The sequence below is a fragment of the Lynx rufus genome, unplaced genomic scaffold (genome assembly GCF_022079265.1).
Source record: "Lynx rufus isolate CCGP_SWC_20201006 ecotype Redwood Valley unplaced genomic scaffold, mLynRuf1.p SCAF_4, whole genome shotgun sequence".
Classification (NCBI taxonomy): Eukaryota; Metazoa; Chordata; class Mammalia; order Carnivora; family Felidae; genus Lynx; species Lynx rufus.
Genome location: NW_025814856.1, coordinates 138,646,365 through 138,668,830, shown reverse-complemented (window position 1 = coordinate 138,668,830; position 22,466 = coordinate 138,646,365). Strand labels below are relative to the sequence as shown.

Below are 22,466 nucleotides of genomic sequence, written 5' to 3'. Positions count from 1 at the left end.
TACATAAAACCTCCCTCTATGCTCCATTATGATCTAAGAATCCACCAGTAATTTGATTTCTTTTTTAAAAATGTTTATTTATGGGGCGCCTGGGTGGCGCAGTCGGTTAAGCGTCCGACTTCAGCCAGGTCACGATCTCGCGGTCCGTGAGTTCGAGCCCCGAGTCAGGCTCTGGGCTGATGGCTCAGAGCCTGGAGCCTGTTTCTGATTCTGTGTCTCCCTCTCTCTCTGCCCCTCCCCCGTTCATGCTCTGTCTCTCTCTGTCCCAAAAATAAATAAACGTTGAAAAAAAATTTTTTTTCAATGTTTATTTATTTATTCTGTGAGAAAGAGAGAGAGAATATGCACAGGTGGGGATGGGGGCAGGGTGGGAATGCCAAGCAGGGCTTGAACTCACCAACTTTGAGATCATGATCAAGGGCTGGATGCTTAGTCCACTAAGCCACTCAGGTGCCCCTATTTTCTATCTTTAGACCCTCCAGGTTGAAATTTTTAGCATGTGATTAAAAATTATCCTCTTTGGAAAGAAAATCCTTGCAAATCAACTTTATGGTTATATATAAGGCAAAAGAGAAAAAAAAGGGAGAAAAAAGAACTTAACTGAAGAAAATTCTCATCTCATGAGATTTAGATTATCTTTATGAATGGTGTTGTTTTGTTCCTCATAAGCTCTTCCCTTCTTCTGAGTCTCTGATCCAAGACACCACATACTTTACTTTCATTATGATCAGTTGGTCAGTTAACTTGGGCCTCCACTCATCCCTGCCAGTTAAGAAATCAATAACTTTAAAAGGTTACAACTTTAAATTCCCCAAAGGAAGCAGCTGTGTCTTCTTTATTCCAGTTGTTCTCCAGAATACTAGTACTAATGGTTATTATCCATGGAACCTTACTTCTTAGCACAAAATAAAACCGGGCTTTTGCAATAAATAGTTTATCACCTATATTGAAGATTATTGAATTTCTGTCTATGTTTCTCTCTATACATGTCTATTAAGTAATACTGAAAACCATCACTTTAGCTACTTTGTCTGGAACATTATTTTACATGGTTTGTTTTTTTTACCTCATTTGAAAATTCTAACTCAAGGTCAGTAATATTCCAGGATGATAACAGTAGAGATAGGCTCAAGATACATTCTTGAAGATCAGTGGTTCTTAAAATTTGATGTGAGAAGCAAAAATGCAGTCATCATGGTTCCCATATCCAGAGATGATTTGTTTTATGTGAATGCTAAGAATATGCATTTTTAATAAGTGACTGAGTTGATCCTAATTCTGGTGGCCTTTGGTCCACAGTACGAAACATCACTCAAAATTTGCTCAACTCTACATATGAATCTTGTTATGTGGAATTTATATACATTTTGATCATGTCATTTATATTTCCTATGGAAATGCCTTTATCTTCTTACAATATTATGTACTTTGCACAAAAAGGCCAAATCAAAAATAGTTCTAAATATTTTGTGAAAATATTGGTGCAGACACTGTTCACTAGGTTGGTAAATAGCCAGCTTACAAGGATCCACATGACTGGATTATCTTAGACTCTACCTCTTCTAAAAAAATAAAAACAAAAACAAAAAACCTCATCAGGAAGTAAGATACTTTCTTTTCTTGGATAAACAGAGCTGTGAAACATGCTACACTTTCCCTCTTTTCTTTGGCTGCCAGGAAATTCAGAGATGATTTTATGCTCACTAATGCTTTATTTAACATAATTGTTTTTCCCCATCATTTCCGCTTCATCTTCAATACTTGGCACTTATTTAATCTTTGGATTCATTTGACAGTAAATTGTTGCATACCCTCTCTGAAAATTGGCAGATATAAAAAATAATAAAGGAATGATTAAGCATATAATTTTAAAACAAGTTTGCCAGAGATGTAAAATTGTTATCATTTGGTAACCCAAACTCATTAACTACTGAATTTTCAACAGCAACAAAAAGTTTTATAGGATGACTCAGAATTCCAGTTTCTAAATAGGAAATACCTCTTCACTTAAGGTGTATGTTCAATCAGTATCTCTTCATTTTCAAAAATCTTCTCCTGCCTAATTGTCCATTGAGTGATCCACTAGGAACTTTTTTCCCTTCTATTCTTAGTTTCCTCCCTCTCTTCCTTCCTTCTTTCCTTGCTTCCTTCCAAGCTGTACGTACTTAATGACTACAATTTGAGGAGTTTGGGGATAATTATACACCCACGAAATTATCACCACCATCAAGGCCACAGACACATCCATCACCTCCCAAAGTTTCTTCCTACTCCCTTACTACTTTGTCTTATGCAAAAAGAAAGAAAAAGTACTACATTTAATATTATTATCATATATTTAATAATAACAATGTAATAGTAATCCTTCATATAGCACCTATGTAGAAGGTACTGTTCTAAGAAGTGTGCATATTTACATTTAATTTCCATTGACGTCCTATGAGATAGGTATTGCTAATCTATTTTTAAAAATAGGGAATCTCAAGTAAACAGAATTTAAGTAATTTAACAATATCATGGAGCTGGTATTTAAATCCAGGCCATTTCTAATATATTACCATCTATATTTAAGACCTTCTTGCATGAATCATCAAAAGGGTTATTGTAGGAGAAAAGATCTAATTTTAAGTAACATCTGGTAAGATTTTTATATAGAAAATATATGAAGGGGAAGGCCTCAAATGTCACCAAAGAGTTTTTTTTCAACAGAAGTTCTGTAGGCTATTGGAAAGAAAAAAAATACAAAAAGTTACAAAATGAAGTATAAAATTGTTGTTCCCCCACTTCATAAAAGTATTATCACCAATAGTTCATTTTGTATCTTCCCAGAAAAATAAAAAGAAAGAGTATGTGTGTATCAACTTATGTATATGTATGTAATATTTATTTACATATTCATACATTTTGTAATCACGTATGTGTTTGTGCCTTTAAAAAGTATATCTGAGTATATACTATACATTAACACATATTTTAGCAATATTTAAAATAACAAATATAGATCCAGTAACTGGACGCTGTCTAATTGTGGAAAATAATGAAGAGACAGAAGTAAAATAATGTGAATTATGTAAAGTGACTTTTTAGTTATTCAATGTTTGGCTTCAAATAGTATATTTCAGAACACATTGCTAAAATTTGCTACCTGACTAAAAAACAACTCTCTTTAATTGTGAAATAAAATAATCTTACTTTTCATTTAGGTGATTATGAAGGTATTTGGGCCCTTCACATGAAAATAATGAAGTTCTCTGTGAAATCAATAGGCACTTTAGTTTTTACTGCTCTAAAACCATGCCAATCCTGAATAAAGAGTCTTTTTCCATACAGAAGAGTTTATAGCCATTTTGTAAATTACATTCTTTTCTTTTTTATGAGAATATTTACTATTATCTTCTGACATTTTATATCAACTTCATGTAATTTTTAAAGCCAAAAGCACAAATACTATATTTTTTAAAAAGAAATGGGTCAACATATATACACTGTAAGTTATCTATGCATTTCAAAACACTTGCCTTCTATTGCAAACAAAAAAATGCAAGGTCATCCATGAAGAACTGGAAATAATATTCATTTTAATTTCCATAATTAAGAATTTCCTGAAATGGAGGTAATTTCCTCTTGACATTTATTCATGCATCCTGTTTCACAGGAATGTATCTCCTTCTAAATGTCTATGAGATGCCTTGAAATTAGCACAATTTTTTCTAACTGCAGTAATATTGTGATAAATTAGACAATATCAATGGAGAGATGTGAATAGTTTCTTGATTGTACACACTTGTAGAAAGTTATATGTAACATTTTATAAGATACTATAAAGTGTCAGAAAACCAACTGAATATCAATTTCAATCCTCATTCTTAATTTCAGATGAATGAGTAAGCCAAGCTTTGCAAGATATTTTCAGGTTTGATGTTTTCATAATATTGGCCTTGAGTTCAAACACAAAGTTGAAGTTAACCAAATTTTTTCACATTGTGAAAATATAAATGCAGTGTTGACCAGAGTAAATCTTTTTGGGTTGAAAGAAAAAGAAAAATCCAACTACAAACCATGCAGTTAAATACAGTGCAAGTTAGGATTGCTACAATTATATTACCTTCTCATTTCAAAGAGATCAAGGTAAAAATAGTGCCAATATAAAAACCATTCTTAATTTCTTCACAGTAACTTCTATCTAACCATATGCACTTCCTCTTCCCATCGCATCCCACTGCCTCATAGAAATCATCTTTTTTGAAATTCTCTGTATTTATTTGTAGCTCATGGAAGTGTCAAGTGATGCAGCAACTTTGGGAAAACTGGCTATATCTCCGAAGTTGAACATTCACACCTATGACCCATCAATTTCATTCCAGGTTATATATATATAAGAGAAACATTTGCACATGCCAACAATTTGCATATAAGCACTCTTCAAAAAAATCTAGAACCAACCTGAAAGTCATCATCAAGAGAGTGGCTGAATAAACTGTAGAATAATCACATAATGGAATGAGATATTATGTAGCAGCCAAAAAATAAATTACAATGCATAGAAACCTTGATGATGTATTATATGAAAGAGCCCAAAAGGCTGTGTACACCATGATATACTTTCATAAGGTTAACAAAATCTCCCAATTAAAAGTATCATTTTAAGAATGATAAATATAGGATACAGGATGATGGATATCTCCAGCAGAGAAAGACAGCGGGACACAACGGAAAAAGAGGTGCTAATGGTTAGCAACCACTGTAAGTTAATACCAATGATATAGCTTTAGTTTGGGAATAAGTTCACTTGTCCATATTACATTACTAAAATTTATTAAATAAAATGATAGAGGACTATGAATGATAGAAGTCTATTATGAAAAAGGATAATAATTAATTAAATTCTATGTATGTGGAATTAAACAAAAGCAATGCATCTTGGTTTACCTCTTTAAGCTCACAGTATCAAAGGCTTAGCTCTTTTAAATACACTCTATTGAAATGTAAGGTATTCTCTTATGATTTATCAATTAGGCTTCATCTTGAAGATTTCTCCTAAAGTACTGGAGGTATCTGCTTATTACCTAATATTTTAAGAATATTAACTTGTTCAAAAATTCAAAGGAATTAAAGAAGGAATTGTTTTCCCTATAGTAATTCCAGGGATATAAAAATGACATATAAATGTATATAAAAATAACATTTTATATGTTTTTCAAATTGGAAATGTATTATTGAAGCAAGCTTGAGACAATCTCCTCAAATATATTCTTGATTATGGTGTTTAAATGAAAAATATTTTAAGATATTCTTTCATTTGAACCTTAACATGTCTTTTCATTTAATGAAGAAAACATAACATGATCTTTTGGGATCAAATTAGGAACACATCTGATATTCCAAAATTTGAATTCCAATTTTTCAGACAAATGATTTGACACTGATTTCACACCCTGCTTTCAACACCGCTGATAATAAAATTAACAAATCATACCTTTAGATAATTGTCTAAAACTCAGAGTTGAGGGGCACCTAGGTGGCTCAGTTGGTTGTGTCTGACTCTTGATCTGGGTTCGGATCATGAACTCATGGCTCGTTAGTTCGAGCCCTACATCAAGCCCTGCACTGACAGCACGGAGCCTGCTTGGGATTCTCTTTCGCTTTCTCTCTCTGCCCCTCCCTGACTTGTGTGTCCTCTCTCTCTTTCAAAACAAACAAATAAACATTTTAAATAAATAAATAATAAAATAAAATTCAGAGTTGAAACTTCAATTTAATAAGTAGTTCTCTTTAGTTTGAACAAGATTTAATAAGTAGCAGATGACCTAGGGAAAAATGACAGGATAAGATTGTATGAATTTATTAATCTGCATTACTAGCTCAAAGTCTCCATTAGACAATAAGTTTTATGTATATAATTTATTGTCTAATGGGGATATATATATATGTATATATAACTTTATATAATTTATTGTCTAATGGGGATATATATATATATATATATATATGGAGGACTACGACCTAGTTATATATACGTATATGTGCACTAGTTTTACTACTTTATTTTGTTTAATGATGAAAATAGGTTATACAATAAAGAAAGAAATATGGAGAAAAAAGAATTCCAGTGAATTGTGCTCTAAAGAGCATTGGACTTCAAAAGATCCCCCAGAAATCAAGCTTTTGTTTTTCCACTAACTAGCTCTGTGATTTTGTTTCCTAGCATTTTCCAAGCATAAATTGATAAGTTTCCACAAGATGATTTCTAAAGATCCTTGCAAATCAAAATTCCATGATTTTAATACCTTTAGACTGAAACAAAAAATCAAATATTAGTGAAATCCATAAGATACATTCTTTTCTGATCCAGTAGTGTCCAATGTGCATTACTAAGTTGATCTAAGTTAAGAAGAATACAAATACATGTGTTTGCTTTTCATTCCCAAACACCACATTTGGGAAGAATTGGAAACAAAAGCTCCACAGTGTGATCTAAAACAATATGCATAAGGATTTTCCTTTTCCAAAATGTGTTAGAATGGTGTAGGGTTATATAGTTCCAACTTCCACAATGAGATGAAAACAAACTAGCTCCCTGTTCAAAAAAAAAAAAGTCTAGTAGTTTGACAATGTAACTGTCATTATCAACTTCACGTGCAAAGAACAGGGAATACCAGGACTTTTTCCTTTGTTATGACCCTCATGAATCCCAGCTTACAATCATCCGAAGTCAAGTCTCCAGATAGAAGTACTGGTCGGGATGCAGAATGATGTGTAGGACAGATGTTTTAATGGAAGCAGAATGCCACGGTGAGATGGCATGCTGAGTGCCCTTAGAGTCAGGTACTATTTCCATAAGTTGCTTGTCTAGGAAACACACTTTTTTTTTTTTTTTAATTTTTATGTTGGCAATCCAATTCTTGTTCTTCCAAACCCAAGTTCTCTCCATGATTATGTTTTATCTCCAGCGTGGTGATTCTTACCAAAGCACTGAAACTCTGTAAGTTTCATTACGTATACACATCTGCTACATGCATGGTTCCAATTTGATTTGGGCTTAAAAATACATATCCTCTGGCAATTTTTAAGACGTGTAAACTATTTTTTCTTTCAAACTCACAACAAAACCCCTGAACATGGACACATGTACCTACTGCAAAGTGAGAAAAAAAGAAATGGAAATATTCTTGTAGTATCAATGCAGATATGATATTCTTGAAAATTAACATTAGAACTGATAATTGTAAGCCGGAAAATCTATATTCAAAATAAATAATAATCCCTAGCCACTTCCTAGATAGCTCCACATCTATTGAGAAACACTTTTGTCCTTTCAGCTCAAGTGTGGAATTCATTTTCTCATTTGAACTAGTTTTATTTTTGTCTGTTGGGAATACTTTAATCGTGCATTCTTATAAAATACTTCATTTTTTCTGGAAAATCTCATGAGTAACTGGATATAAATTTTAACTTAAGGTAAGTATAATGAATCTAACTAAGGATGAGGATTTATACATGTGAAGAAATTAATGTTAAAATGACCACTTAAAAAAAATGTTAAATGTTTCGGAGCTTGTGCACATTTTAATACAAAAATCATATCCTATCTTTACCATGGTCATAGTTCTCTAATGTGTCCCCGTTATGTCTTGAATAAAACCAGAAGTCTTTACTATGGTCTACAATGTCCTGAGCTATCTTGTCCCTACTACTTTTCAGACAACCTTTGCTACCAAGCCCCTCCCTCCCTTTGTTTTAATTACCATGGCCTTAGGTGGAATACAATAAGTCTCCTCCCTCCTTGAGGTCTTTTTACTTATTTCCTCTCTTCACCAAAAGCTCTTTATCCAGATATTCACAGAACTCACTCCATCCTTCCAGTTAGCCATTCCCTTTACAAAGGTCTTTGTCTCAAATATTCCCTTTACAAAGGTCTTTGTCTCTTATCCAGAACAATACATTTCTTAACCCATTCTTATTTTATTTGTAGCACCCACCAGTACTTGGTGTGGTTTTCTTTCTGCCTTTGTCACTAGAAAACACAATTCTTAACGTTAGGAAATTGGCAGTTATGTTTACTGCTGTGGCCAGTGACAAGTAGTAAGTGATCAACAAAAGTCTATTAAATTGAAACCAACTCTATGAGTCATATTTTGATTTCCTGAGAGTATATGCTACTGGTAAAACTTTGGGTTTCCAAAAGCACTATTATTGTTATTCTTAAAAGCAAAGGGAATGAGGAAGATGGCAGAATCATGCCCACATGAGAGCAAAAAGACAAGACCTTTCACTTTTTAGAACAAAACCTTCCCATTCTATTTGACATTATTTCAACAGTCATCCTACTCTTTCAATGTTATTTTTTCTCATTAGTAGCTTCTGATAATTCACTGCCTATTCTCCCCACACTTTTTACAATTCAGATCTTCTTTACATAACAGACACGTCAAAATTCCCAATGCAAAATGCAGCCCACCATGCCAGAATGTGGATCCACATATATGTGTACATTTTACATACCTGCCTTTTAACCGCTTCAAATAGGAACTTCTCTCTGATAGACTACATTTATTGTGTATTGTGTATGTCATTTATAAATAACACTTCACTATTTTTAAACATTTCCATTTTATGCATTAATGAGTGGGCTTAGATAAAGAAAAAAAGGGCCAGCTCATGTTTACTGGGGGAACTGAGGTTGAAAGAGAAGGCAGTAAGTACATTTCTGTGCTGATTCATTTGCATTATAAGATATCTCCATATGCTTCCCAGAGGATTTTCAATTTACCAGCCTTCACCAGAAAGCACACTGATTAAGGAAATAACCATCGACAGCCATTAATTCTAACTTTTGAAGAAAATCAGTTACAGATCAAAGAGTGGAAGAGTCTCATAGCCCTCCCAAGTCCAAAAAGAAAAATAAAAAAGGCAGATTATAGTACAAAGACAAAATGTTCAAATAATAAATTCCAGTTTTCCCTAACATTGAACAAAGTGAAAGATTACATTAGTAGATGATGGCTGATGTCAAGATGGCACTGTTCCAAAACGAAGGAGCTCTCCATGGTGTGCAGGTATCACCTCACACCATGATTTTGCAAAGGCTTAATGTAGATTTTTCTACATTTAGACACTGCACTAATAGGTAATAAGTCCCCAAAAGGTATGGACCCATACTAAAAGCCTTTCAATCTGGTTAGGAAGGCAAGAAGTAGAACTGTAACATATATAAAATAACATTACTAATGTCAAATGTAATTCCAACTATAGATGGTATAGGCATGGGAGGTCGAGAAGGCTTCATGGAGAAAATCACTGTAAAGACTGGTTCTCAAAGGAGAAAACTAAAGGGTAAAAATTCCAATGGAATCTACTGAAGCAAGAAGCAGTGTCAATATGCAGAGAAATGTAGAGATGCTATTGCAGTACTGGGTTTCTTTTCAATACCACACTATATCCCACATTGCCAAAACTAGCTGCTGAAGCCAGTGGTAGAACAATGGTGATACACACACACACACACACACACACACACACACACACACATATATGTAATCAGAAAACAGTATAAGACATATGGAGAATGGGGGGGGGGAGGGAGTAAAATCATTATTATAGCTCTGAAGGATAAATAATACTTCCTTCTCAGTGAATATTCTTTTTACCATTCCTGCTCTTTCAATGAAATTGAAGTTAAATTGTATAGTTTTAACAACTCGCAGGTCAACTCTTTTTAGGCAATTCAAGCAAAATTATTGATTTATTTTCTTCTTTATTAGGCCAGGTAAAATACTTACCACCATATAGTTTGCTTCCAAATGGCCTAAGAGTTCACTGAACAGGAACACATGGTTTTGTTATGTCAACTGGGCACCATCATGCTAAAACCCAGTACTATGTAAATAAATGCAGGACTAACAGTGATGCTGAGAAATGTACTGTGAGTCACAGAGAGCAGAACTAGGAGAGAAATAAAGAGAAAGTTTATTCCTTTTCTTAGTCTATAGTATCAGCAGTAATCTCCAGGTAGCTATTATTACATATTCCTAGATAATGTTTTATGGTCTTGAGAGAAAAAAAAAAGAGTGAAAAAATGAAATAAAAAAAAAATGCTGCTGCTAATTGTGTAACTATCAGTAAGCCCCCAAAAGTCTTACATGTAGAAAATGATGGACTGTAAATGAGTAACAGCTAAGTTTCTTTCCACCAGAAGTTTAGAAATTAGGTAATAAGACATTTGAAGTTCATTAACTCATTTTCAAAGATGAGTATTGGGACATGACATCAGAATTAAATGAAGTAACTCTACAAATAAAATAAGACCAAGCTAATCTGTTGTCTAAAGGGAAATCCTGAAAGGATAAAAAGTATCCGTATCATAACAGACCCACTGAAAATTAGAACACAATCCCACTCTAGTATGCTGTGCTGATAGAACACATATTATCTCTTCCTGACATACCTCTGTTTGGCAACCAAGTAAATACTTGTAAAAAAGAAAAGGAAAAATGCTAGGTAAATACACACGTTTAAAAGATACATCTGTATGCCATGTCAAATACTGTCTATATTTAAATGATGACTAAAACAAAATAAAGACAGTTAAAGTTTGGTGACCTTAATGCTAAAAGAAGAATACATGTTACATGTCTACATTTCTTTAAAAGTTCATTTTCGGGGCGCCTGGGTGGCGCAGTCGGTTAAGCGTCCGACTTCAGCCAGGTCACGATCTCGCGGTCCGTGAGTTCGAGCCCCGCGTCAGGCTCTGGGCTGATGGCTCGGAGCCTGGAGCCTGTTTCCGATTCTGTGTCTCCCTCTCTCTCTGCCCCTCCCCCGTTCATGCTCTGTCTCTCTCTGTCCCAACAATAAATAAAAACGTTGAAAAAAAAAATAAAAAAATAAAAGTTCATTTTCAACTCCCAACAATTAACACGCTCTATAAAGAATTTAATAAAAATATATATCATGGTATGCCAAAATAAAAATGGATGTTACCCATAGTATGGCTCTTTCATTTGAAAGAGAAATATTTGGTACTTCCCACATTGTAAAGATATTTGATTAACATGCTAGCAATATTTTGGGCAGAAGCTGGTGCAGGGGAAAATAATTCTACCCATTTTTAGTAATAACTGCGTAACTGAAAAGTTTCTATTTATTTAAATGATTCTGCAAGATATACTCCCAACATTCCCCAAAGCTATGTAGTCAGAATAGTGATGGCTAGCAGGAAAATATTTAAAAGCTCCTTCTTCTTTTTAATCATGTATACTTAACAACATATATGTGTTATGTAAGGTATATGTTCTATATTATATGATATATAAAATGTAATACTTTTAATATATTTATATATTGTATTTGACATATATAACACATTTGTATGTACATAAAATATAACCTATGTGGCCTATTTCTATATATAATCCCTCTCCAATCATGCCACTCCAAAAAGAGGATACACAGATACTGACACCGTGTTAGGAAAACTGCAGTGAAAAAAACTATTTTGCTTCTTTGTTTCACAAAACAGCAATTTAGTAAACCTATTAAAATTGAAATATTATAGTGCTAGTTTTTTTAGAGTTATAAATGGACAACTACACTAAGTTTTCTGGGAGCACAGATGTAATTCTACCATATTTGTCTCTGATGACAGCACCCTTCTTGTTTTCCTAGATTGGTTCAGAAATCAGAATATAATTTATGTAGTTAAAAATCACAAAGTTGCATGTTAAACAAAAACTTTACAGAAATGCCATGTAGTAGCTTTCTTTCCCAAGTGAAAACTTTGATAAAAGCAACTTTGTTTTAAAATTAAAGAAGTGGTGGACCACAGAAATTAAGAAATAAGAAATTTCTCAAGTTCTTAAGTTTTATGTCATGAGTAATACAATTTTTTTTTGTATTAAATGTATTTATTATTTGAGAGAGAGCGAGCGAGAGAACGCGTGCACACGCAGGGGGAGGGCAGAAGGAGAGAGGGAGAAAGAGAATCCCAAGCAGCCTCCCCCAACGCGGGGCTGGATCTCGCTGAGATCATACCCTGAGCTAAAATCAAGTCGCACGCTTAACTGACTGAGCCACCCAGGTGCCCCACAATCTGTTTAAAAACAAGGGTCTAAGTGGTTAGTGATCGTGACCAAAAATGCAGGTGTTGCTACCATACAAGCTCCTCAGATTATTTAATGTGCCACCTGGTACCACTTCTAACTCACAAGTCATGAACCTGAGGTTCAATAAATGGTAAACTGATGCTGGACCTCGTTAAATATTGTTTTTACAAAATCTTTTTTGATCACTGATAAACATTTGAAAATTTCCTAAACTTGGTACCATTTGAGTACTACCACCTGGAAGAAACACCACTACTGGATGCTACCTGCCAAGGGTCATTAGGACAAAAGAGGAGTTCCAGGTTCTTTTTCTCCCAAGGCTGTTTAAGGCAGCAATTAGAGTTTACGTTATGGAAAGGAGGGAGGTGGGGGGAGTAAAAGGGCACTGAGGGCCAGTGAAGGCCTATGAATATGCTCCGAAGGAAAAGATGAAGTGAAAAAACAGATACACTTGACCACTCAATCTAAACACTTTTCTAAAAATTCTTTCTGATACTCTTTCTTTCACTGATTTTTTAAAATTGTGCTTTTAATGTTTCTTACTTTAATAGGAAATGGGTAGGCTTAAAATTATACTTCAAAGCATTAATTTTAGCAGCAAATAATTGGTTACATAAAAGCATGGTTAAGTTATGGTATAGTGATATATTTGAGATTTCAGGGAGCATAAGAATGATTCTATGAACACACAACAGTTCTAAGACAGACCCACTCATTTCTTCAGCCCAAAACCGAACTGAAATTGTTTCAAAGGACCCGAGAAGTAGATAATTCTGTCAGTCCTAAATTACAAAGGTCTTGCCTTTACTTCTCATGTAGATAATGTTTATATGAGCTAGGTTTTCGATAACCACTGTTTAGGATTCCGTTTTCACTTCTATTATCATTAATTGATGAATATTAGCTCCATCAAAAATAACAGCCAAGTAAAAAGAGTTCAGAAAATGTAAGGGGAAATTCTTGGTCATCTATCAGACACAGCTTGATCTTAACTCAGACCATTGCATATTTTCCAGAAAGTTTATACCTAACACTTCAGCCTGTAAGTATAAAACTAGAGTGAAAAAATAAATTCAGACAATGGCTTTTGCTGAATATTTTCTGTTCTTAAATAAAGCTGTTGAATCACAGTGCAACCAAAGACACCAAACAGGCAGGATTTAAAACAAAATCTATTTCTCCAGGAAAATAAAATACATTATAAATATGTTTTGATGAGAAACTGAAGACATCTTTCTAAGAAGCTTTCTATATCATAAAGCACATACTTTCTTAAATGTTCATATACATTTTTCAATACATGGATTGTATTTTGATTGCATCCACATTTCTACATCTTAAAAGTATGACTGCTATATTTCATCAGGATCATTAACTTAACTTCTTGAAAATTAAAATTTTCAACTTCAGTGAAACTTAAGTCTTAAAAGTAACTTCCATTTTGCTTCCAAGTTTTGAGAAAGTATATATAATTAATTCTTCTAATCTACTTACATACAGAACATATGAACTAATAAATCCATGTCATAGATTTGACTCGGGCATTATGATTCAATTTCCTAAATGATTTCAAAAATATGCTTATAAGTATTTTATTTATATAATAAAGAAAATGTCATTAATGGTTAAAACTTCCTCTTTTTTCCCCTGAATTTAATAAAAATAAACTTCAAAAAAAAAGTCATTTCAGGAAACAATTTTTAAAATAATAGTAACTTCTCATGTCTAGAACTTATAGCCAGATGAAATTAGCATCTCATCAATATTCATTATAATAATACCGATATTCAACCATATAGACAGTATATGGTATTAAAATGATTCACTGATACTTCATGAAAAACACTACCATAGACACCAAGTTTTATATATATATGCATATATATGTATATATATGTGTGTGTGTGTGTATATATATATATATATGTAACCTTTTAATGTTTCTTTAATTTCCTCTTAAAACAGAATTCTCTTTTTATTCATATACATTTCTGATTTGACGTCCTGATAGTGATTTGCACTATCCAATTGTCCTTAACAAAGATTTCAAATGATAAAAAGACAATAAGCCCCCAAACCACACACATATATATAATTCTCTTTGATAAGAAATAAGCACCTTCACTGCTAAGGTATTCTGTTATCACCTTCAAAATTTGTCACAAAACTACCAACACGATAAAAAGGACATAGAAGCAGTAGGATATGGATTTTCACCGATTCATTTTTCTAGTGCACCAGCAGGTCTTAAAAAATATGTGAGACAAATCAAAATCATACTATGGTATTTTAGCTTAGTATACATTCTTAATTAACTTCGCCAGAAATTCTTCACATATAAGATATTCCATTAGTTGGCCATATGACAACATGAGACTTTCTGCTGAACACAATATGGCTAATAAAATTAAGTTGACTTTAACCACATGGTCATTTAAAGAAGACAATTAGATTAGCCAGACACAAAACTTAAAAAAGCAGCCTTGGGAATAACTTTTTTTCCTACAGCCATTACCAAAGCCTTATTGAACTGATTAATTATGCAAGAAAAGCAGCAAAGAAAAGCTGAAGAAAGGGCACTAACATCACTACTTGGCTTACCTAAGAACTCATAAAAGTAAAAGACTCTAACCATTTTATTTTATTAGATCCTATAACATGTAAATTCTGCTACTTTTCTGCAGCTTAACATTAATCATTTCATACTTTTCCTTTTTTTGTACCATCTAAAGAAACCTTAATTCTAGCTTCATATTTATTTAAAAAAAAACACATTAATTTGGAATATGCCCATTGGGTTGCAAAACACCATTATCCCCAAATAAAAGAACACACAGAAGAATTCTAGAAGGAAATTACAATGCACAAAATTCTATAATACGATCAGCCCCTGATGACCATCAATCTCACCAGATAGTGTTCTACCTTCTAAGTATATTTAATGGTCATAGGCCCATTGCCTGATGGGATCTGTAGTTTCTAAAAACTGTGTGAGTGATAGTTACTGACTTTTTTCTAAAATTATGTACTGTGTAAGATATGATGCAAATATCATTCTACTTCATTTTGTAGGGTTGATCAGTTTCAGCCCTGATATTCTAAAACTGCATAACCTATCATCCAAAATGAAAATGCATGTATATGAATATGTATATATATATATATTACAAAATCCTTGGGTAATGATACGTATAATCTGTGTTTTACAATGTTGTAAAATAAGAATTATGGTTCTTAGAAGGAAAATGCATGCCAAAAGTATCTATTTATATGAAAATAATACTTCAAATATACATGAAAACTTTTCATTTGAATACACTGGAACTCTCTCTAGGCACTTCAATACATATTATGCATATTCACACCTTTACTGGGCACCAATTTTGTGTTTTTCACTGTCATATCTTTATGTATTGATATATATATATCTAATATTATCCTTCCCTATATTCAGGAATTCCAAAATTTCTTTGTGTATTTATCACCTTCAGGCATCCATACTCAACACCGGCCAGCAAATCCCTAAATGACTTCAATCTCTGTATCATACCCATTTCGTGGATAAAGAGTTACTCAGAGCCACTTAGATAATGCTTTCCTAAACTCACTTAGAAAAGAGAAAAAAGCATTTCCTCTGAACTGTAGAACCTTACTGGGTCCACGATCACCACCTCACAGATATCCAACCTCCACCCCATTTCCCTTGATGGCACCTACCCTAGTGTTGTCATGGTGACAATGGTATACCAGAAGGCAGCAGGGATGCTGGTGAACTTGCTGGCCGAAGACCCCTTCTCTGCGTAGAACATGACTGTAGCAAAAATGATGATAGCCATGGTGAGCGAGAAGAGCAAGAAGCCCAACTCTGAGGCACAACTCTTCAGCGTGTACCCCAGGATGCGCAGGCCTTGAGAGTGGCGGGAAAACTTAAAGATCCGGAAGACCCGGAAGACCCGGAGCGTGACAAAGGCTCCGCTGACATCCTCATTGTCTGTCATCACCAGCCCGATGTAGTAAGGCAGGATGGCCACCACGTCGATGATGCTCATGACACTACGCACAAAACGGTAACGACTGGGTGCCGCGGCCAGGCGAAGCAAGTACTCAACTGTGAAGATCATGACGCAGGCTGTATCCAAGCAAAAGAAGGCCACCGCATACCGCTCCCCGCAAGGCAGTTCTTTAATGTGCCCGGGACTAGAGCCGCAGGGCACTGTCTCCACCACGTTAGCGATGACTGAGACGGCAATGAAGAAGCCGGTCACGTAGTAGAACACCAGGGCCATTGTGCTGGTGTGGGGGTTCTCAAACGCCCGCCACACCCTCTGCCGGGCGGTCATAGTGGGCAGCGTGCTCTCTCCCGTGTTGTCGGTATCGGCGTCGTCCTGCAGACGCTCCGCGTTCTCCCGCCTGCGATCCTTGTACTCCTCGTAACAGCAGTCCCCGATAATCTCCGGGATGAGGCCAAAGAAGGCCAGTTCCTCATCATACGCAGAGATGCACTCATGGCGAGGGTAGTGCAGCTTCCCCGTGCGGTAGAAATTCAAGATATGGCGGAAGATGTCTGGGTCACGGTCAAAAAAGTACTGCTGAGTTTCCGGGTGATAGAAAAAGTCCCTCTCCGAACTGCCCAGCAGAGTGTCCGGGTAGCGTTCCAGGGTGTCCTGCCACGTCTGGAAACGAGTGCCACTCACATTGAGCACAATCAGGGCATCTTGGGTCCTTTTTCTCTCCTGCCTTGGGGGAGCCGGCATGGGCCCCGAGGCCACGGGCATCCAGCCAATGGCTGCTGCCCTAGCAAAGGGCAGCCACGCGGCCACACCCGCCGCCATGGTTCCTCGAAGCGGAGGCACAAAGGGCGATCAGGCTTCTACAGCGGGTCACAGTCGCCACACTCACTCGCTTCCTGCCGTCAAACCCAATACTGAGAGCTGCGGTCTGGAGGTATCACTCCTACTCCAAGGCGGGGCTCCTGGTGAAGTCACAGTTCTCGGAAAGGTAAGTTTCCCTCCAACGCAGGGATTTGTAAGAAGAAAAAATATGTGTATATGTACAACGTCCTTACAATCACACCCAGCAGAACCTCACCAGATCTCTTCCAGCAGCTGGGCCAGGCCACTCCTGGCACGAATAAGTACACAGGTGACTTTAGGCGCAGCAATTTCTTCAGACAGGTGTCTGATTTCTCCCCTGACACAGTCCGGATAATGTAGGGCCAGTACGCGTCGTGTAGGACAGAGAAAACGAGGGACAGTCACTCAGTGGTGTTCTTCTGATGAATTCGAGAACCCTACCACCTTCCCTTGCAGCTCTTCCAAACCTCCCCTTTCCAAGTGGCCCTTCCCGCCAAAGGAGTCTCAGAAAGGCGACCTGTTGTTGTAGCTTCCGAGATGCGGTCACAGCCGCTGCCCCATATCTCTTTGGGAGTCCGGTGGCCGCCTCCACTCCTCGGGCCGTATTTGCAGAGATGGAGGTGCTGTGGCGGTGGGCACGGTGGGGGGCGTGAAGACAGATCCGCCTCCCCCTCGTCGGCAAGCACCCCTTGTATCTGCCAAAAGCGTTCGCCCAATGGCCCCTTCACTCTCTTTTCAAGTTCAGCCCAGGTGCAGTGTGACAGTCACAGAAGCCGGGAGCTGGCAGCCGCCGCCGCCGCGGCGGCAGCAGCAGCAGCAGCAGCAGCAGCACCTGCCTCCGCGCAGAACGCGCCTCGCTCGCGGTACATACCTGGCAAAGTGCGCGCCGGGGCTGAGTTGCATAGAGACTTTCTCCTCGCCGTGCACCCGGAAAGGGAAAAGCCGAGAAAGCAGCTCCCGAGCAGCCGAATCCGATGCGCCCAGAGGGCATAAATAAAGCTCAAGCGAGCTCTTCTTCCCCTTCCCCCATTCCTCTGTGCTTCCCTCCTCCTTTTCACCTTCCAAAAGCCAGGCGCAGGCGAGCCGAGCAGCAGCAACAAGTTCAAAAGGTGCGGGGGAGGCGAGAACGGAGGGGACTCGCTCCTGCCAACTTACTGCGCCGCCGCGGTCGCCGGGGCCCGAGCGGGGCGGTGCGGGGCTGCGAGGCTGCGGGGCTGCGGGGCGGCCGGGCGGGCGGCGGCGGCGGCGGCGGCGGCGGCGCGGCGGGGCCGGGGCCGGGGCCGGGGCCGGGGCCGGGGCCGGCGAGGGCAATCGCCGGAGCGCAGAGGCAGGAGGCGCTCGGCAGCGCGGGGGCGCGGGAGGGCGGCTGGCTGCTTCCCCGCCAGTGGGTGGTCCTGCATCTCCCCCGGCTCCCCGCGCCGCTCTGCTCGTGCGATCAATAAATAAGGAGAAAATAAATAAATAACCGCGCGCACGCCCCGCCACGCAGGTTATGAAAGGCGTCTCCTGCCTTTCCCTCGGCTTGACCTTTCTCCGCCCCCGCCCCCTCCGGCTCCTCTCGCTCCACCCCAGCCACCCACCAGCCCCGGCGCAAAATGTCACCGAGGGAGAGCATCCAGGTGGATCTGCCGGGGAGGAGAGCAGCCTGGATGAACAAAGGGAAGCTTCACGCGCTCGGCTGCGGTGGTTTGGTTGAGGAGAGGAGGAAGGGGACCGGTGCCTTGCTTCTGCCTCCCTGGGACTCGGTTCACGGCGAGCGTGGGAAAAAAAGGAAAAAAAAAAAAAGAGAGAGAGAAGGTGGGAAGGAGGGTGAGCGGAGCGGAACGCGCAGGAATTGGTTGTCTTCTGGGGGCTACTGGGTAGCAAGACCTGCAGAGCCCCGCGGCGGAATTTTTTAAGTGTTTTTCCCTCTTTCTTTCTCTTTTTATTTGTTCAAACCAGATGTGAACGTTGCAGGAGCTAATATGTCATCTGTCCAACTTGCTGAAAAGTCAGACAGTCTCCTCGCTCTAGGTCTTGCCACAACTCCTTTTCCCGTCCTTTGAGAATGACAGGAAGGATTTAGAATCCCTTTCTAAATGTCAGCGTCAAGGGGCGTGAGGCTCTGTGAGTGTGCGTCCCCTTCCTTCTCTCTGCGCATCTCTGCGCATCTCAAAAATGGTTAAAGCAGTTAAAGGTGTCCGTGTGATGGCTAAATGATGGGGTGAGCGACTAGGAAATTGTCGCGGCCAACCGTTTTGTTTTTCGTGTACCCCGCCCCCCCCCCCCGCGTCATTAGGAATATTTCTTAAAACCAAACCTATACCACTTAAAACCACTAGATGGCGGGAATGGAGAGAAGTTAAATCTACACCTAAGGTTCAGATGCTTTGTAAAGGTGAAGGATCAAAATGAAGTGACCCAGCAGAAGAGCAGATCACAAAAACATCCTCAATCCCCCACTCTCCATCCACCTTTTTTTAGTATTTATATGAGATATACTACTCAGGTTTGAATCTGCATTTCCATGGCTATGGGAAGATGTGGAGAGTCCCCTGTTGAAATACCTTTGAAAATTAAACTTAGATTACTGAATAACAGTGATTAAATAAAGGCCCTTAGAAATAGTGAGGTTTTATCTATACTGATTAGGGGAGAAGTCTAATTTTTACCTAAAAGTTACATTTTCAAGGCTTACTTTGTTCCTAGTTTGTAAAGTAAGAGGACTGTGATATATAGTCTTGAACTGACTTTAAAGACTTAGAGTTCTTAGGGATGATGTGTTAACCTTAAAAATCTGAAATGGAATACCTCAAAGAAAAGATATTAACAAGAAATAGAGGATACAGAAACTTACCAGAGAAGGAGAAAAACAAACCTTCTAATGTGCAGGGGTTTTTGTTTGTTTGCTTTTTTTTTGTAGAGATGGAAAGGTATTTTTGTTTACTTATTTACTGGTATAGAGGTTTAGGGAATCCCATGTTAGTAGTTAATGAAGTCAGAGCCAACGCACCATGAAAGTTTGGAAACACAGAACTGAAAACACCTGCTGTTTATCTGTTTGTATTAGTTGCAGTGAAAGATGCTTGTTAACAAATCTGTATAGCCTGCATACACGAAAAAAATGTTAACTGGAAAATAAAAAGGAGGGCACTACTTAACAATTACTATAAGAAAATTAACCCCGTTCTAATCCAGACAATAAGGTACAAGCATGACAGGTGTCTCTAGAGAATGAAGAGCCACGAATATTCAATTGATGCCAAACTGGCATGACCTCCCATAGAGATGGGGCAGGTGAACTAAACAGAGCCTTTAAAACTTCCCAGCAGGAAAGTGAACACTTGCAAATATAAACATAGATGTATAACTTTACAAAAACCCCTTAATAAGTAAGAATATAAAACCTGCAACTTCCTTTTTTTTTTTTTTTTTAAACGTAGTTTTCATGCCCAGCATGGAGCCGAGGCCAGGGCTTCAGCTCATGACCTGGAGACCAAGATCCAAGCAGAGATTAAGAGAAACTTAACAAACTGAGCCACCCAGGTGCCCCTAATATCCACAATTTTTAAGAAGACTTTGAAATCTACTCTCCCCCACTCTCCACAAGCTTCTTGATACAGTAGAAAGAATGTGGCCTTAGAAGATAAACACATGGTGCGCCTGGGTGGCTCAGTCGGGTTGAGCAGTCCGGCTTCGGCTCAGGTCATGATCTCGCGGTCTGTGAGTTCGAGCCCCGCGTTGGGCTCTGTGCTGACAGCTCAGAGACTGGAGCCTGTTTCGGATTCTGTGTCTGCCTATCTCTCTCTGTTCCTCCCCCACTCATGCTCTGTCTCTCTCTCTCTCAAAAATAAAAACATTAAAAAAAAAGATAAACACATCTTGGGCGCCTGGGTGGCTCATTTGGGTAAGCATCCAACTTCCACTCAGGTCATGGTCTCATGGTTCGTGGGTTTGGGCCCACATGGGGCTTCGCACTGACAGCTCAGAGACTGTAGCCAACTTCAGATTCTGTGCCCCCCTCCTCTCTCTGCCCCTTCTCCACTCACACTGTTTCTCTCTCTCTCTCCCTCAATCAAAAATAAACATTAAAAAATTAAGAAAAAAAGAAGATAAACACATCTAGAATTAAATTGTAGCCCAAGAAATTAGTCATAGGCTGTTTCATCTCGCAAATTACTTAACTTCTGTTCAGAAATTGCAGATAACAGGGGCACCTGGGTGGCTCAGTTGATTAAGCATCTGACTTTGACTCAGGTCATGTCTCATGGTTCGTGGGTTTGGGGCCTGCATCGGGTTCTGTGCTGACATCTCAGAGCCTGGAGCCTGCTTTGGATACTGTGTGTTTCTCTCTCTCTACCCCTCCCCTGCTCACGCTGTCTCTCTGTCTCTCTCTCTCGGAAACAAATAAACATTAAGAAGAATTAGAAATTGCAGATAAAATTTAACCTTTTAGGGCTATTGTGAGGATTACATGGGATAATACTTCTGAACACCAATGTAGAACTTAGTACACACAAATGGTACTCAGTATCAATTCCTTTTTGCTTTAATGTCTAATGGAAATGCAAATTATTTTATCCCTCCTGTATCTGATATTCTCACAGATAGTTTTGCTATGTTTACTCTTGCTTCTGAGTTCAAAAATTCCCTTGTTGTGATATACTGGTGACTCTGATATTTTAGTCTTCATTCATGTACTGAAACGCTATGTGAGGAGTATAATATACAAAATCCAGCTGAACATTCTCACTCTAAGGTTCTCTTACCCAGGGATTCCTGTTCTTCCTTCTTGTATTCTCATTTTATATACTCTGCCTGGTTGATGGAAAACAAACTCAGCAAGATCAAAATTGAATTCACCACCTCTTTTTTCTTTACTCAGGTAGAAACCTGATGGGCATTCACAGACCCTGTCCTGTTCTTCACTACTTCCCCTACCCCCCCAAAAACACACACACTCATCCAGTGATCCAATAAGCTGGTATAGTCTACCCTCATTTCCCATCTATCTTTATACTGCACCTACAGTGTTTTTTTTTTTTATTTTTTTATGTTTTATTTATTTTTGAGAGGCAGAATACGAATGCGGGAAGGGACAGAGAGAGAGAGACACAGAATCCAAAGAAGGCTCCAGGCTCTGAGCTGCCAGCACACAGCCTAACGTGGAGCTCGAACTCACAAACCGCAAGATCATGACCTGAGCTGAAGTCAGATGCTTAACAGACTGAGCTACCCAGGCACCCCATTTACAGTGATTTTTTAAAAACTATTTTAAGATAATTATTGATTCATGGGGCGCCTGGGTGGCTCAGCCAGTTAAGCGTCTGACTTCGGCTCAGGTCATGATCTCACGGTTTGTGAGTTCGAGCCCCACGTCGGGCTCTGTGCTGACAGCTTGGAGCCTGCTTCAGATTCTGTGTCTCCCTCTTTCTCTGTCCCTCCCCCACTCACACTCTGTCTCTCTCTCTCTCTCTCTCTCTCTCTCAAAAATAAATAAACGTTAAAAAAAAAGATAATTATTGATTCACATGCA

General features: G+C 38.3%; 1 protein-coding gene across 1 annotated transcript in view; it reads right to left on the bottom strand.

Annotated features, from left to right (window-relative positions):
- Positions 1-16,930, bottom strand: part of KCND2 (potassium voltage-gated channel subfamily D member 2) — a 486,280-nt gene extending 469,350 nt beyond the window's left edge. Inside the window, exon 1 of the mRNA XM_047097032.1 lies at positions 15,816-16,930. Coding sequence (XP_046952988.1) covers positions 15,816-16,930 — 1,115 coding nt within the window. The remainder of the gene's footprint in view (positions 1-15,815) is intronic.
- Positions 16,931-22,466: the final 5,536 nt, after the last annotated feature.